Source organism: Peromyscus leucopus, chromosome X (assembly GCF_004664715.2).
Source record: "Peromyscus leucopus breed LL Stock chromosome X, UCI_PerLeu_2.1, whole genome shotgun sequence".
NCBI classification, from domain to species: domain Eukaryota; kingdom Metazoa; phylum Chordata; class Mammalia; order Rodentia; family Cricetidae; genus Peromyscus; species Peromyscus leucopus.
In genome coordinates this window covers 33,230,912-33,245,614 of record NC_051083.1, presented here as the reverse complement: position 1 = coordinate 33,245,614, position 14,703 = coordinate 33,230,912, and the positions used below count along the sequence as shown (strand labels likewise).

Below are 14,703 nucleotides of genomic sequence, written 5' to 3'. Positions count from 1 at the left end.
GGGACCCAACTGTCATTGCAATCTGAAAATAACTCAGAGTTGGGGGACTCCCCTTCTTATGGGTATCAGAGGAAGGGGCGGGTCTATGGCCTGTGATTGATGAGTAGTCCATAGTATGTACTTGGAATCAGGCTGTCTCCAAATTAGCTTTGAGAGTAGGGAGGGTAAGAATCTGGAAAAACAGGTTGCTTTAGTTCTAGAAACCAAATTACTATTGTTTCATGGATTGTCAGAGTTCAGTTTAAAATAGAGGGAGCTCTACAAATGGTATGGTCCTGGCTGACACTTAATTCTGCCATTGTGGGTTTGGAAGTAGCCACAGACATTATGTAAACACATAAGCATGGCTGTGTCCCAATAACATTGTATAATAAAGCAGACAGTGGTGAACCCAGACATGGTGGTACAAGCCTGTGATCCCAGTACTTGGGAGGCAGAGGCAGGAGGATCATGAGTTTGAGACCAGCCTGGGCCTCAATAGTGAGACACTGTCACTAACAAATGGGGGATGAGTCAAACTTGGTTTAGAGGTTACAGTTTGGTGACTCTGCTCTGTGGGGCTGTTAGGAGGAATAAATAAAACAAGGCATCATTGTGTTGAACTTGGCCAACTGCAGCCTTTAATAGACATTGGTTCTTTTGTTTTGTTGCCTCCTAGGAGTTCACACTGAGAAATTAGGGCAGACTTGCAGAGGCTTGCACTGGCCTTGCAAATATTTGCAAGGCTTAATCCTTTCCATGGCCCAGGGCCAACTGTGCATGAAACTGGCCTGGCCATCCCTCTCCTGGTTATGACAGTGCCCTTCCATCTGGTGTTCTCAACAGAAACTCAGTCTCTACAGAGAACTGTGAGGTCAGGAAGGGGAACTGGGGGACAGGAAGGCTGTTCAGTGAAATTGGGATTTTCCTCAGGGTTGTTGTCCCATTATGTTTGGTGGCAGGGATTCCCGCAGATGTTAAATATTGTTGTGACCTGCCCAGTCTTAAAGGACCTTTTCTATTTGATCAATGACTTTAACCACACACCTTCCTGATAGGAAGTCAGGAACCAAGGCTTTGGCTCCACCATGGTGAGGTTTACTATTTGGTGGAAATGGATATTTTTTTCTGCTGTGAATGGGGAGATATGCCTTCTCCTGATAGATGATCCTCTAATCCTATGGTTCTCAACCCTCCTAATGCTGCGACCCTTTAATATGGTTCCTCATGTTATAGTGACCTCCAACCATAAAATTATTTTTGTTGCTACTTCCTAACTGTAATTTTGCTACTGCTCTGAATCAGAATGTAAACATCTGATATGTGACCCCTGTGAAAGGGTTGTTTGATCCCCCCAAATGGGTTGAGACCCACAGGTTGAGAAGCACTTGACTAACCCCACCTGCCCCAGCACTCTCCATTCTTGTGCCGGAAGGGGGAGAATCACATTGGGGCACAGATAAAGGTGCCAGTGGTCACTAGCAAGCCAAAGGATGTTAGAGAGTGAGGAAGCAAAACAGAAAGTGAGTCCACCCTCCAGAACCTCCTGCGGTGACAAAGGGCTATCTCTATTGTCTAGCCTTCTAAGTCTGGGTCTACCATTTTCTTGTCCTTGCCAACCCTTGGGGACAGCCTGAGGTGTAGTCCTTTTCCTGCAAAAAAAGAGTTCAATCTACTACACTTAGATGCAGTAATATGTATAAAAGTATAACCACCCATAAAGTGAGAAGCTGACTAGGGAAAGAGCTTTTGCTGGAAGCCGGCTGGAGCCTGTTGTTTTCCTCAGAGCCCTGTCCCTTCCTTCTCTTAGCTGGTCAGCCTGACTGTCACACACACACACACACACACACACACACACACACACACACACACACACTGCTGTCAGCACTCTTACTTTCTCATTGGGACTGACCTCTCCATTTTGAGCCTAACATTTGTTTTAACCAAAACATTTCCAGTAGAGACATGAGATCTAACGGAATTTCGCTCTTAAGCTTCTTGGAAAGTAGACAGAGGGCTGGGGATGTAGCTCTGTTGTCAGAATGCCTGCCTAGCACATGCAGAACCCCGGGGCTCAGGGTCCCAGCAACTCTGGAGGTAGAGGCAGGAGGGCTGTTACTTCAAGACCACACTCAGTGCCACAGAGGGAGTTTGGAGCCAGCCTGGATTAGGTAAGACACTGTCAGAAATAAATGACGAGGGCCAGTGGCTACGGTGCCTGCTGACCGGACTCACACGATGGAAGGGGAGGGAGACTGCTTCAAGTTGTCCTCTGACCGCCACATATGCACTGATTTCCACATGGGTGCTGTGGCGCAATAAATAAATGTATTACAAGTACAGAAGGAAAACCCAGAAAAGAAACTGGACAGAGACTGTTTCTGGAGATGGGCTTTATTAAGTCAATCAACCGAGGAGCTGAGAAGGTCCTACTTTGGCTATTTGGTCCCTTATGGAGTTGCCATGAACTTGAGGTTCTAACATGATACTGTATCTTAGCAGACGTGCTCTCTTTTTAGTGTTTACTTTTTAACAACAAAGACACTTGGGGGAGGAGGAAAAAACCATGTCAGTGTGAAAGAGTTGTTCACTGTGTTAACTGGCTGTTCTGTGACTGGAAAGATTCAAGGCAGCAGGACTAGTCTCAAGCTTCCAGAAGTCATTTGTTGGTCACTGTTTCAGTTTCTCGTGGAATGCCAAGAACACGACTTTGGATCTTGATATTGAGTGCTTCCACCAGGGCCTGCCTTAGGAGGGAAGATCCTAGAAAGCACAGAAGCATGGGTGCTGTCACTCAGAGATTCCCAGAGATCCCACAGGGGTACTTAGGTTAAAGTCTAGGGGCTCCACCCACAGACCAGAAGGCCAGGGACCTGTAGTTTCAGCTGAAACTATTACAAATACCAATTCTTCCTTTTCCACAGGTTGGCTTGGCCTCCTGACGATGGGGTATAGCAGGGTGGGGGCACGCAAAAACCTAAGAAATCCAGGGGTTCAGGCTGGGGATCTGCCCTTTGAAGGTTGCAAGAACTGCCTGGTGGTGAGGTACACAGGAAGTGCACAGCTGGTATGGTGGAACCTCTCTCTAGGCCACACTTCCTTAGAATCTCTAGATGGCTTCCCGGGGCTGTCCAGAGGGCTAGCTCATCCTTGGTCCCATTCCTCAGTGGAACCATGTCTCCAGTGAACTCTGGCCTCCCTAAGGTCCCTTTGGCCTTAGCTGAGGCTGTCACCTCATCATTCATCTTCCTAATCCTGAAAGATGCTGCCAGTTGCGTAGGTGGAGTGGAGGACAGACAAGCACAGGGGCGTTGGATTTCTGCCATGGTAAGTCCAAAGAAAAACATGCAAAGCCAAGAAAGAATCCATCTAGCTTCATGAATTTACCCCACACCACCAACCAGTATTACAGCTTGCTTCTTTTTAGCTAGACACTGTACTCTTCAAAGCCTACAGTTGCCAAACAGGATTTCACGTTATCTTTTGCCAAGTGTCTCGAGGCAATATTACTATGATGCTCATTCACAGGTGAGGAAACAGGCTCAGAGGGCGTGAAGAATGAAGTGCGCTGGCACTGGGCAGGCCTGCTAATTCTTGACGGCTCACTATAATCACCTGTGACTCTGGGGCCCTACTCTGCTCCAATCCCTGCCAACAATCTACGGGAATGTGTTGGAGCACTGGTATGCCTGAAGCTCTGGGGGTGACTAGAAGGTGCAGCCCAGCCTGAGCCCTCTTGGTCTGTAGTCTTTGATTTGTGGATTAAAAATGTCAAGGCCTGAGACCCAGAGCACCAGACAGGAAGTAGGATGACACAGAGCCACTTTAGATGATAAAGGACACCAAGCTTCTTTGGGCTATCCAAGTGGCATTATTCAAGGGATAGCAAGACAAAGTTTGGAGCCTAGCAGTTGGGCATAGGATCCTGGAGGCCACATGAAGCCCAGTTTCTTGCCCTGGAGAGTGAGTGCAGCCTAGATAAGTGTGTCTGTATTTGCTTGTTTTGTGTCTGTATTTGCTTGTTTTCTTCTCTCTCTCTCTCTCTCTCTCTCTCTCTCTCTCTCTCTCTCTCTAAAAATTTATTTTGAGACAGGGTCTCAGATATTCCAGGCTGGCCTTGAACTCACTATGTAGCCAAGGATGTCTTTGAACTCCTCTGTGTCCAACTATGCCCAGGCTCTGAGGATGGAACCTAGGACTAGGTAAGCTAACAATTGAGCTGTATCCCAGGCCTCCAAATCACATCTTTGGAACACAAGTGAATGACTATATCTTGGCAGCTGGAGCAGCCCTTCCAGGTCCCTGAGGACGCTGCCTCTGTAGGTCTTTAGCTTATTCCTGTCACATGGGCGACGTGGGAAACAAAGCGAGAGTCAATGGAAATGGAAAGAGCAAATGGAAGGAGCAAACTGCCACAAACAGGGACAGCAAAGTGCTACCAAATTTCTTCCTTTTCTGTCCCCCCGCCCTTGGCCCTGAAGAGAAAGGGTAAAAAAGCAAAGGAATTTGGTCATTGGATGTTCAAAGCAGAACTGACTTAGAGATAACTGGTTAGAATTTGACAGAATAAGGCTGCAAATGTAGCTCATTTGGTAAAGTGCTTGGCAAATTTACCTTCATGGCAAACAGACAAACAAAAACACCCCGACAAATGAAAGAACCTGAGGAGGCGGGTGGGTGTATACCTATAATCTCAGCATTTGGAGGTGACGGCAGGAAGACCAAGGCCAGACTTTACTACATAGCAAGTGTTCCTAATGAGTTTGAGGCCAGCCTGGGCTACACGAGACCTTGTCCCTTCAAACCAAACCAAACAGGTTAAGTGACAGGTGAAGAAGGCCCATTAAACCCCTGTTTTCTGCCATTGGGATCTTTGCCCACCTTCTGGTAGCTTGACCCTGTCTTGCAGGCTGGAAGGGTGTTAGGGGCTGGGTGTGTGGCTCTCTCAATCCACCAGTCCACACAATGCCTTCCCTGGCAGGTGAAAGCTTTTAAAATGCACTTTGAAAGTATGCTTGTTAAAAATACTCCACTCCGGGAGTGGAGTCCTAGACACTGCATTCCTAATAAGCTCCTCTAATGATTCGGCCACACCAGGTGTGATTGAGTGGCTCATAAAAGCACCGAGCCTCTCTCCCGAAAACAGGCATGATTTTAATAGACTCCAAGGCCTTGAGTACTTGATAAACTACAAATGCTGTCCCCTCAGCCCTGGCCCTGCTGAGATGTACATACAGGTAGAAAAGAAGCTGAGCCATCCCGGCCCGAATGAAGTCTGCAGCTATTCTGCTCTGGCATCTGAGGACAGGGCATGGCCATTTCTGAAGGTGGTGTGTGTGTGTGTGTGTGTGTGTGTGTGTGTGTGTGTGTGTGTGTGTGTGTGTGTGTTGGAGATGGAACCTTGTGCATGCTACAATAACACAACTACCACCCACCTACTGGCCCAGCCTGTTTTACTGAATTTGGGAAGCTCAACCCCAAAGAAGACTCAAACATTTCCTGTTAGTTAAGGTTCTAGGTGATGATGCCACAGCAAATACACATCTTTTGCTTGAACTTAGATTTACACCTGGAGAACATAGTTTCATTTGCCTTATTTGGAACTTACCATTCTCAAGTAGGAGACTAGGTGAATGGATGTATATAAAGTTATCGTTTGTTTTCTATAGGATTTCAGTTAGGAACTGGATTAGGATTCCAGTAAGAGGTTGCCTACATAAGTAGCTTATGCTGTAAAAGGACTAAGGGTTAGAGAGTTACCTAAGGATAGCAGGCCTAAGGATCCTGCAGGCTCCCCCAGAGTGCAAGTGACCTGCAGTGGCACCAGCTATCGTGACTTCCTTCTGTCTAGGCAACAGGAACAAAAAGGGGACAAAGAGAAAACTTGATCAGACAACTTTTACAGACAATCTCTTATATCAGACATTACGTCATGTAGTCACTCCTAATTTCGAAAAACTCTGGGAAAGACTTCAAAATTGGTGTATGTGTTTCATCTATTTATTTATTTTGTTTGTTTATTTATTAAACAAGTGATATTGCTGCCCTTCATAACACTGTTTTGTTTTTTGTCAAAACAGAAGGGAGAATAGATAGATGCTTGGTTGTCAATTGGCAAGGTAACCCAATGCCGATTTTTTTCGTTTGTTTGTTTTTGTTTTTCAAGACAGGGTTTCTCTGTGTAGCTTTGCACCTTTCCTGGATCTCGCTCTGTAGACCAGGCTGGTGTTGAACTCACAAAGATCCGTCTGGCTCTGTCTCCCGAGTGCTGGGATTAAAGGCGTGCGCCACCATTGCCCAGCTCCAATGCCAGTTTTAATGTGAGGACTTACAAAGAGAAGGGAGTAGCAGGCAACTAGCCTATAAGGACCACTTTGGCTGTCCCCGTTTGGAACAAAGTAGTCCCCTTCAGCTGTTGCCTATTCAAAGTTGTCCGTTATTTTCCTTCAGACAGCGAGAAAATGACAATTTACAAGTAGGAAGTCAGTCTCAGTATATAATTGCCACTTTTGTCGCTCACCATTGTTTTCTTCCTATAATTGGCTTCATCTGCTGCTCAAGAACAATTAGAGACCCTAATGTTCTTATGCAGCACAGTTCAACCTGTGATAATGAGGGAACTAAAGCTGGACGCCTGGCATTTTAATATGCTATTTTGCTGAGCACCTCTTGGCATTTAGGTCTCTAAGTTGATGAGGGAGGTGATGCTTTTCCCATACACCCCCATGAGGTTGCCATAGAACCAGCTCCCCTTCCCCTCCCCCACCTGCTTTTATGGATGTTGAGTGAATGTCTCTATGGCAAATCATCTACTTCAGTTCACTGTCATTCCATGTGAGCACTTAATAGAAGCAGGTTCAGCTCTCTGCATCCAGTACCATGCTGAGAAATGAAATGTCCTCCACTTGCAAATTGCCAACATTTCTGCTTTGTTCTTTAAGCCATTTCCTGTTGGAATTCTGGGATAAGGGGTTCATACCTTCTTTTGGATTTTGAGATGGGATCTCCATACTTTCTCAGGGCAGACCAGAGGACCTGGGACTCCACACATACACATGCCACTACGCTGGCTAGGGATGTGGGTGTTTGAGTGTGTGTTGTTTTTCCTCCTCAGAATGCCCATATCACAAGCCCCTGGGTTTCGAGTCAGGGGAGGTCACACCAGATCAGATCACCTGCTCCAACCCAGAGCAGTACGTGGGCTGGTATTCCTCATGGACAGCAAACAAGGCCCGGCTCAACAGTCAAGGCTTCGGGTAAGTAGGGCAGGCAGCCCAGGTGGAGTCATTCTTTACTTTTTTTTTTTAAAGATGAGAAATTAGGTCAGTCTCATCAACGGACGGCAGAGAAAACACTTATTCAACAAACCTTGCCTGAGTGCCGTGCTGTGCCAAGGACTGTGAGCACAGTGGTGGCAGGATGGGTGAGTTCCTTGACACTGGAGGCACACAGTGAAGAGGGAGGCACAACTGGAAGCCTATCTCTGCACACCCACTGAGCTTAAGGGATGAACACTGTTGGCAAAGACCTCATCAGTTAAACAGGCCAGGGAAGTCTTTCCTAGGAAAAGACCCGAGGATTCCCAGAGTTGGCATGACCTGTTGGTGCTAGTAACCCCTCAAAATCCGGCACCTGTGGGCTTTTTGCAGACATTTATAGAGGATGGCTCCTGGTAATTTGGTGTGTTCCCGGCAGGTGCGCTTGGCTTTCCAAGTATCAGGACAGTAGCCAGTGGCTACAGATAGACTTGAAGGAGATAAAGGTGATTTCGGGGATCCTTACCCAAGGACGCTGTGACATAGATGAGTGGATGACCAAGTACAGCGTGCAGTATAGGACTGATGAACGCCTGAACTGGATTTACTATAAGGATCAGACTGGAAATAATCGGGTAAGTGGGACTCACTCCAAGTCTTCTCTAGCTCACATCCACTGAGACTTGCCCCAGACCTAGGCTCCTATTATCCATGTTTGTGTCAGAGCACTGATCTCTCTGCATGTTGGGTCATCCATGTTCCACCTCCACTGTATGATTTGTTCTCTTTCCCAGATATAGCCTGGGCAACTAGTAGTTTGTAAATGAATGCTGCTCTTTTGTGCCAAAGAGGTATTTTTCTAGTTCTCAGTGTTAGCCTAGAGTCATTTGAAAACAGTACCCTGGCTATTTGGGCTGTTCCAAACTCACTGGCTCATTGACTGTGGGGTTTCATGGGCCTGACTTACCTGCTATCACTCATTTGTATAGTTATGGTCTCTTCTTACTATATTGACTGAGACTGACAGCTGCAAAGGAAGCCCAGCAAGTTAGGCACTTTGATGCTAGAGAGATGGCTCAGTGGTTAAGAACACATGCTACTCTTGCAGAGAGAGAGAGTCCAGTTCCCAGCACCCAGATCATAACGTTCTGTAACCCTAGTTCCAGAAGATCAGATGCTTCTGGCTTCCGAGGACATCTGTACTCCCTTGCACATAGCTACACAGAGACACACATGAATACACATAGTAATAAAAGCAATACTAAAAACAAGTTTGAAAATGTTAGCAATGGCCTAATATTAAGATGAACTAATTTTAATAGCCTAAATGGCTATTTAAAAGATGGTGTCAGTCCAGACACACTTAATTTATTAATCCTTGCAGACTGAGTTCTAGATCTTCACTAGGAACTAAACATATTAAGTGCCTGGCTGTCTTTGCAGTCAATAAAATCGAATCAAAAACTCACTAGTGTTTGGAAATGCTAACCCATTTTTTTCGCCCAACAGCAAGGAATTCTTCAAGCTATTTCCTTATCTTTCTCCTTCCCTCTGAAGTGCAGTCCAGGCTGGTCCTGATTCTCTTGCCTCACTCTCCTGAACGCTGGGATTACAGGCACATGCCACCACTTCCAGTTCTCCTCAGATTCTCCTCAAATTGTCCTGAGACAATTTGCTCAGTGAGACAGTCATAGGTTGAATTTTGAAGAGTTTGACACAATGGGAAAAACCCATTATTTTTTTTGAGACAGGCTCTCATGTATCCACGCTGGTCTCCAATTTGCTATGTGGCCGAGGATAACTTCCGCTCCTCCTGTCTCCATCCATCTCCCGAGTGCTGGGATTATAGGTTTATGTGCCGTGGACAGTTTATGTGGTGCTGGGATCAGAACCCAGCCATTTGTGCTTGTTAGTCAAGCACACTACCAAATGGGCCACACCTCCAGCACCTCCTAATTTCAGTTGCTGGTCTTCCCAGTCAGTTACGTTCTCCAAAAGACATTAGAGTTCTTTGTTAAGCCTTGTGCTTGTGAAGAGCTCGATGGAGCTCTGAAGGAGACACTCCACTCCATTCATGAAGTCTCAGGTTGCAGTCCATCAACTCCCTCTCTTCCTCCTGCTGACTTGAAGATGCTCAAGGACAAACAGCTTAAAGAGAAGGCAGCTCAGGCCTTGTTGCTAGGAAGAAAAGCAGGATCACTGCAGACAAGGCCCTCCTATTTTGTGGCTGGATAAAGCTAAGTGCAGCAGTTAAATACTTTTAGGAGAAAGTTACAGGAGGAAATGAAACGCTCTTATGTCATGGAGCAGAACACCATGACCCTGGAAAGAGGATGAAAAATTCAGAAAGTGTCAAGTACCTGCAACATTTTACGTTGCTTCCTGCAAAACATTAAGTGAACCTTTTATCTCTTTATGTCAATACCACCTTCTCAATGCCAGAATTTCCCCTCTAGTTTTTGTCTGTTTGTAAAAAATATTTTTCCAAGCCTAAAAGGCACTTGTCACTTTGAACAAAGTAGAAACACACATTTAAGCTTTGCCTTCCAACTTCAGAGCACAGGTTTGACTTGAGTGCATCCTGGATATCTTCAGAACATGCGAACACCTCTCTTGTGTGGGATGGACCCTTTCAAACTTTTCTGTCATAGTGTAAAGGATTAAAATGGAAAAGTGGTGAAGAGTCAAGAGGCATATTCTAGCAACCATCCAATAGCACCATCTGTGATGACAGAAATATTCATAATCTGAACTGGCCACCATGGTGACTACTGGTCATGTGGAGCTGCTGACCACTTTAAATGTAGCTAATGTGGGCTGGGCATGTGGTACTGTGGTAGAGTGCTTGCTTGGTACATACAAGGCCATGGCAACACACACACACACACACACACACACACACACACATACACACACACATTTGTGTGTGGATATTATATGACCAGACTTCCTCCCTCTGTTTAGGTCTTTTACGGAAACTCGGACCGGAGTTCTACAGTCCAGAATTTACTGCGGCCCCCCATCATTTCCCGCTTCATCCGACTGATCCCTCTAGGCTGGCATGTCCGAATTGCCATCCGGATGGAGCTGCTTGAGTGTGCCAGCAAGTGTGCCTGATGCCTGTTTCAGCTCAGTCAGTCCTGCCACAATAGGGAGAGCTTGGTGGGGGTGGGGGGCCCCTGACCTGCCATTGTGATGAACAGGGCTGGAGATTATAAGCACTTCCAAATTCAGATCTGGGTAGAGAATATTTCATTTTTTCAAAAGATATAGTTTCCAATTTCAGTGGAAGAAAGAAAAAAAAAGAGCATTTCCTCAACTCAGCCAAAGAAAATAAGAACAAAGAAAATATCCCTCAAACCAATTTTCTTCCATAAACCTAAATAGCAAGGGTAATTTGCTGCGCTCGCTCCCTCTCTCTTTTTCTTTTTGTCTCAGTGACACTGTCAAAGGTGCAGACCCAGGGGAACACAAAGCAGCTCTGATAATTTGAAAATTCTCTTTGGCTCTTACCACATTCAGAACAGGAGCATACGATTTTGCAAAGCCTCACATGAATGCTGAAGGCTTGCCCTTAAAACTTTCATTAAATCCCGACTAGAGAGGACTGGAGAGAAGCAGGCAGGCATGGATAAAGAGGGGAGCCTGTAGCATAGCCCAAGAGTCCGTAAACAGCAACCAACCAGCCAACCGACCCGACCAGTCAAGGCTTCCCCGTCTTGTTTTTGCCTGGAAGGGGTTTGGGCTTTTAGTCACAGACCTGAGGGAATTAGGGCCGGCTGGAGTTCCTTTTACATAGAGTTCCAGTCTGCGACCCATTCAGCAAGCTGTCCATCTGTGCTTACCAGGAAATGAATGCAAGTAGCAGGCTGCATGTGTGTGGGTAGTGAGGCTTCCCTTACATAGAGGACACCCAAATGGCTAGACTATATCACACCTTCCTTATCTATGGCTACAGTTTTCCAGAAATTGAACATACTTTGAAAACAGCTGAGGCAAGACATAGCTCTGACTACTGGGAGGAGACCGTGCTTTGTGGGAAGGGGTCAGAGCTCATGTCATAGAGGGCTGTGTGGGGATGGCTCAGTCAGTACAGGGCTGGCTGTACAAGCATACGGAGGTGAGTTTATAATCCTAGAATCCATGTAAAAAGCTAGGCATGGACAGGTATGGTGGCGCAACGCCTTTAATCTCAACATTTGGAAGGCAGAGGCAAGTGGATCTCTGAGTTCGAGGCCAGTCTGGTCTACATAGCAGTTCCAAGCCAGTCAGGGTTACACAGTGAGACTCTGTCACAAGAAAAAAAGCCAGGCATGAAATCCTACGACTAGGAGGCAGGTAGACGGGAGGATTCCTAGAGCTTGCTGGTCAGTCTAGTTTAATCAATAAGCTCCAGGTTCACTGACAGACCCTATCTCAGAAATAAAGTGAGGAGCAATTGAGGAAGACACCCGATGTGGACTACACACACACACACACACACACACACACACACACACACACGCAGGAAAAAAAGAGCCTATAGCTTCTCTCTGTGATGCTTCTCCCCTCCAGCCTCTGCCTTCCCCACTCACACAGGCTTGCCCAACATGGCATTTGAAACCTCTTTGGGTAGAAATGGACTTGGCTCATCAGTCTCTGGCTGGAGTAGCTCATTTAGCGGGGAGCTTTGGAGTCTCAGAGAATAACTACTGGTCTTGGTCTCATTTGCCACATAGCTCATGCTGTGTTTGAGGCCCACCTCTGGGAAAGGCACACAGGGAGAAACTGACAATCCACAGGAGGAGGACCCTCCAAAGACAAGGGCCTGGCCACACACACACAGTGGAGCCTTGGTTAGCAGCTCTTTTCTCTGAGATAACTTTCCATTTCCAGATATTAAAGGGATTGCATGGACCCACACTAAAATGGCCTTGGATGGCTGGACTTGGTGGCTTACATCTTTGATCCCAGCACTTGGGAGACATGGACAGGTGGATCTCTGTGAGTTCAAGGTCAGGTCTACAGAGCAAGCTCCAGGCCAGCCAAGGCTACACAGTGAGAATGCCTCTCAAAAATCAATCAATCAATAAAATGACCTTGGATGTCACATTCTTCTCAGTGAATGGAACAACTTCTCAAAAGCCTCCAATTTCCTACCTAGTGTTTTGGAGTTCCACAGGTGTGTGTGTGTGTGTATGGGGGGGGGTGGCATTGCACAATGACATTCCTAATATAAAACACATGTACAAATCCATTTTGGATGAAATTCCTGAAAGCAGACTCTTATTTGGAAAACCGAATTACTTTGTTCACCACACTGAGTAATTGTCAGAGAAAATGGCGGTAACTTAAGAGTACTGATCAGAGAAAAATTAAACAAAAGGGTGTGAGGCATGGAGAAAGACTTGCCAAATGACAGTTCACATCATAAATTTAATAATAGTTTTATTAAGTTCACATAAACAGTCCTTATCCACTTGAGGTATATAATTCAACGACAGTATGTTCAGACTTGTGCAATCATGACCACAAGTAACTTTAGACTATTCTTATCACCCCAGAGAGAATCCTCAACCATGAGCCATCGGCCACACCAGCCCTAGGTTACTTGTAATTCATTTGCTGTCTGTATGTAGATTTTTCCTGTTCTGGGCATTTTCTCACATAAATGGAATTCTATGATATATAGTGGTTCGTGGTTTCTTGTATTTATCATGTTTTTTTGTTGTTTTTGTTTTTGTTTTGTTTTTTTGAGAAAGGGTTTCTCTGTGTAGTTTGGGTGCCTGTCCTGGACCTGGAACTCACTTGGTAGCCCAGGCTGGCCTCGAACTCACAGAGATCCGCCTGGTTCTGCCTCCCGAGTGCTGGGATTAAAGGTGTGTGCCATCACTGCCTGGCACTTATCGTGTTTTTAAAGTCCATGTGTTGGAGAAGTACTTCTTCCCTTTTTGTAAATATCATTCCATGTAGGGATATTCAATTATTATCTAGCCATTCATCTGGGTGGTTTCCACTTTGGGGGCTGTTTTTTTTTAACATAAATATTTGTGTGTAAATTTTTTTGTGGACATGTTTTATCTTGAGCATACACACTGTTAGAATTACTGGGTCACTTGGTGACTCATGCTTATCCTTATGAAGAACTACTTTAGCAGGTGGCTGCACACACCATTTTCTGTTCTCACTAACAATGTATGAAGGTTCCAATCTCTCCACATCTTCAGCAATGCTTCTTGTCTTCCATTAGATCCATCCTAGCATGAATGAAGTGGCATTCCATGGTGATTTTGATTTGCATTTCCATAATAACCAATAGTGTTGAGTATCTTTTCAAGTAACCATTTGCATACCTTTGGAGAAACATTCAGACCCTTTGCACATTTTAAAATTTCAATTCATTGATCCATTAAGAGTTCTTTGTATATTCTACATACAATTCTCTTATGCATACATTTCTTCCATCCTGTTTTTGTTGTTGTTTTGAGACAGGATCTCACTATGTAGCCCTGGTTAGCCTGGAACTCACTATGTAGACCAGGCTGACCCGGAACTCGCAGAGATCCTTTTGCCTCTGCCTCCCAGGTTCTGGGATTATGGGTTACCACATCTGGCCTTTCTTTTTTAAAACTCTCTTGGTGAAGTCCTTTGAAGCACAACAACACATTCCAAATTTTAAGGAAGCACAACTTTCCTGTTACTTCTTTTGGTGTATTATCTGCTGCCAAGCCTAGGGTCAAGAAGGTTTACTCCTGTGTTTTCTTCAAAAAGTTTTGAATTCTTTTTAAAAAAAAAGAGAGAGGCAGCTTTAAAGCATGAGCAGAATTCCATTCTTTGCATGTCAATATGCATTTGTCCTGGTACCTTCTGTGGCAATCCTTCCCCTAATGAATGGTCTTTGTATTCTTGCCAAAACCAACTGGCCCAGAATATGAGGGTTTTCTTCAGGCCTCCTAATTCTATTACTTCATAGTCTTCATTACTGTATAGCACTGTAGGAAGTTATTCTGGTCTTTTTCAAGGTTGTCCTGGCTATTCTGAGTTCCTTAAATTTCTAAATAAATATATCTGGAGCCAGCCAGGGGTTTCACAATGGAAAATGCTTACAATTATAGAATTTAATAGAGAGTGAGACACTACAATCCGCAAAACATGTATCTGTAGTTAATTTACTTTCAACAGCACACAGATTATTTACTTCATTAAATTTGCGACAAGATATATTAAAAACTAAACTGTTATTGAAGGAAACCTGAAGCCTAACAATCTTGCTATTAGACAAAAATATGCTTGCAATATCATTTCTTTTAGGGTGTAATTCAATAAAATTATATAATGGAGCAAAATCACTCCCATCTTAGCATACTTTGTTTATTTTTAATACCAGACTTTGGGCTATATGTGGGGGATTGTTTTTTATGATTTTGAGGACCTAACCCTGGGTCTTCATACATGCTAGGCAAATGCTCTACCACTAAGTTCCATCTGC

The 14,703-nt window shown here is 45.0% G+C and overlaps 1 protein-coding gene across 1 annotated transcript; it reads left to right on the top strand.

Annotated features, from left to right (window-relative positions):
• The first annotated feature begins 3,153 nt into the window (after nt 1-3,153).
• Rs1 (retinoschisin 1) lies at nt 3,154-11,430 on the top strand. The gene is made up of 4 exons (XM_037198765.1): nt 3,154-3,306; nt 7,054-7,235; nt 7,675-7,870; nt 10,200-11,430. The coding sequence occupies exons 1-4, from the start codon at nt 3,154-3,156 to the stop codon at nt 10,350-10,352; spliced, it is 684 nt and encodes a 227-aa protein (XP_037054660.1). The 3' UTR covers nt 10,353-11,430.
• The last annotated feature ends 3,273 nt before the right edge of the window (nt 11,431-14,703 follow it).

Bases quoted from the DNA above. Each gene is read 5' to 3' on its own strand.
- Rs1 (XM_037198765.1), top strand. From the start codon at position 3,154: ATGTCTCCAGTGAACTCTGGCCTCCCTAAGGTCCCTTTGGCCTTAGCT. The intron at 3,307-7,053 runs GTAAGTCCAAAG...TACGCTGGCTAG, and splicing joins GGCGTTGGATTTCTGCCATG to GGATGTGGGTGTTTGAGTGT. The intron at 7,871-10,199 runs GTAAGTGGGACT...CCCTCTGTTTAG, and splicing joins ATCAGACTGGAAATAATCGG to GTCTTTTACGGAAACTCGGA.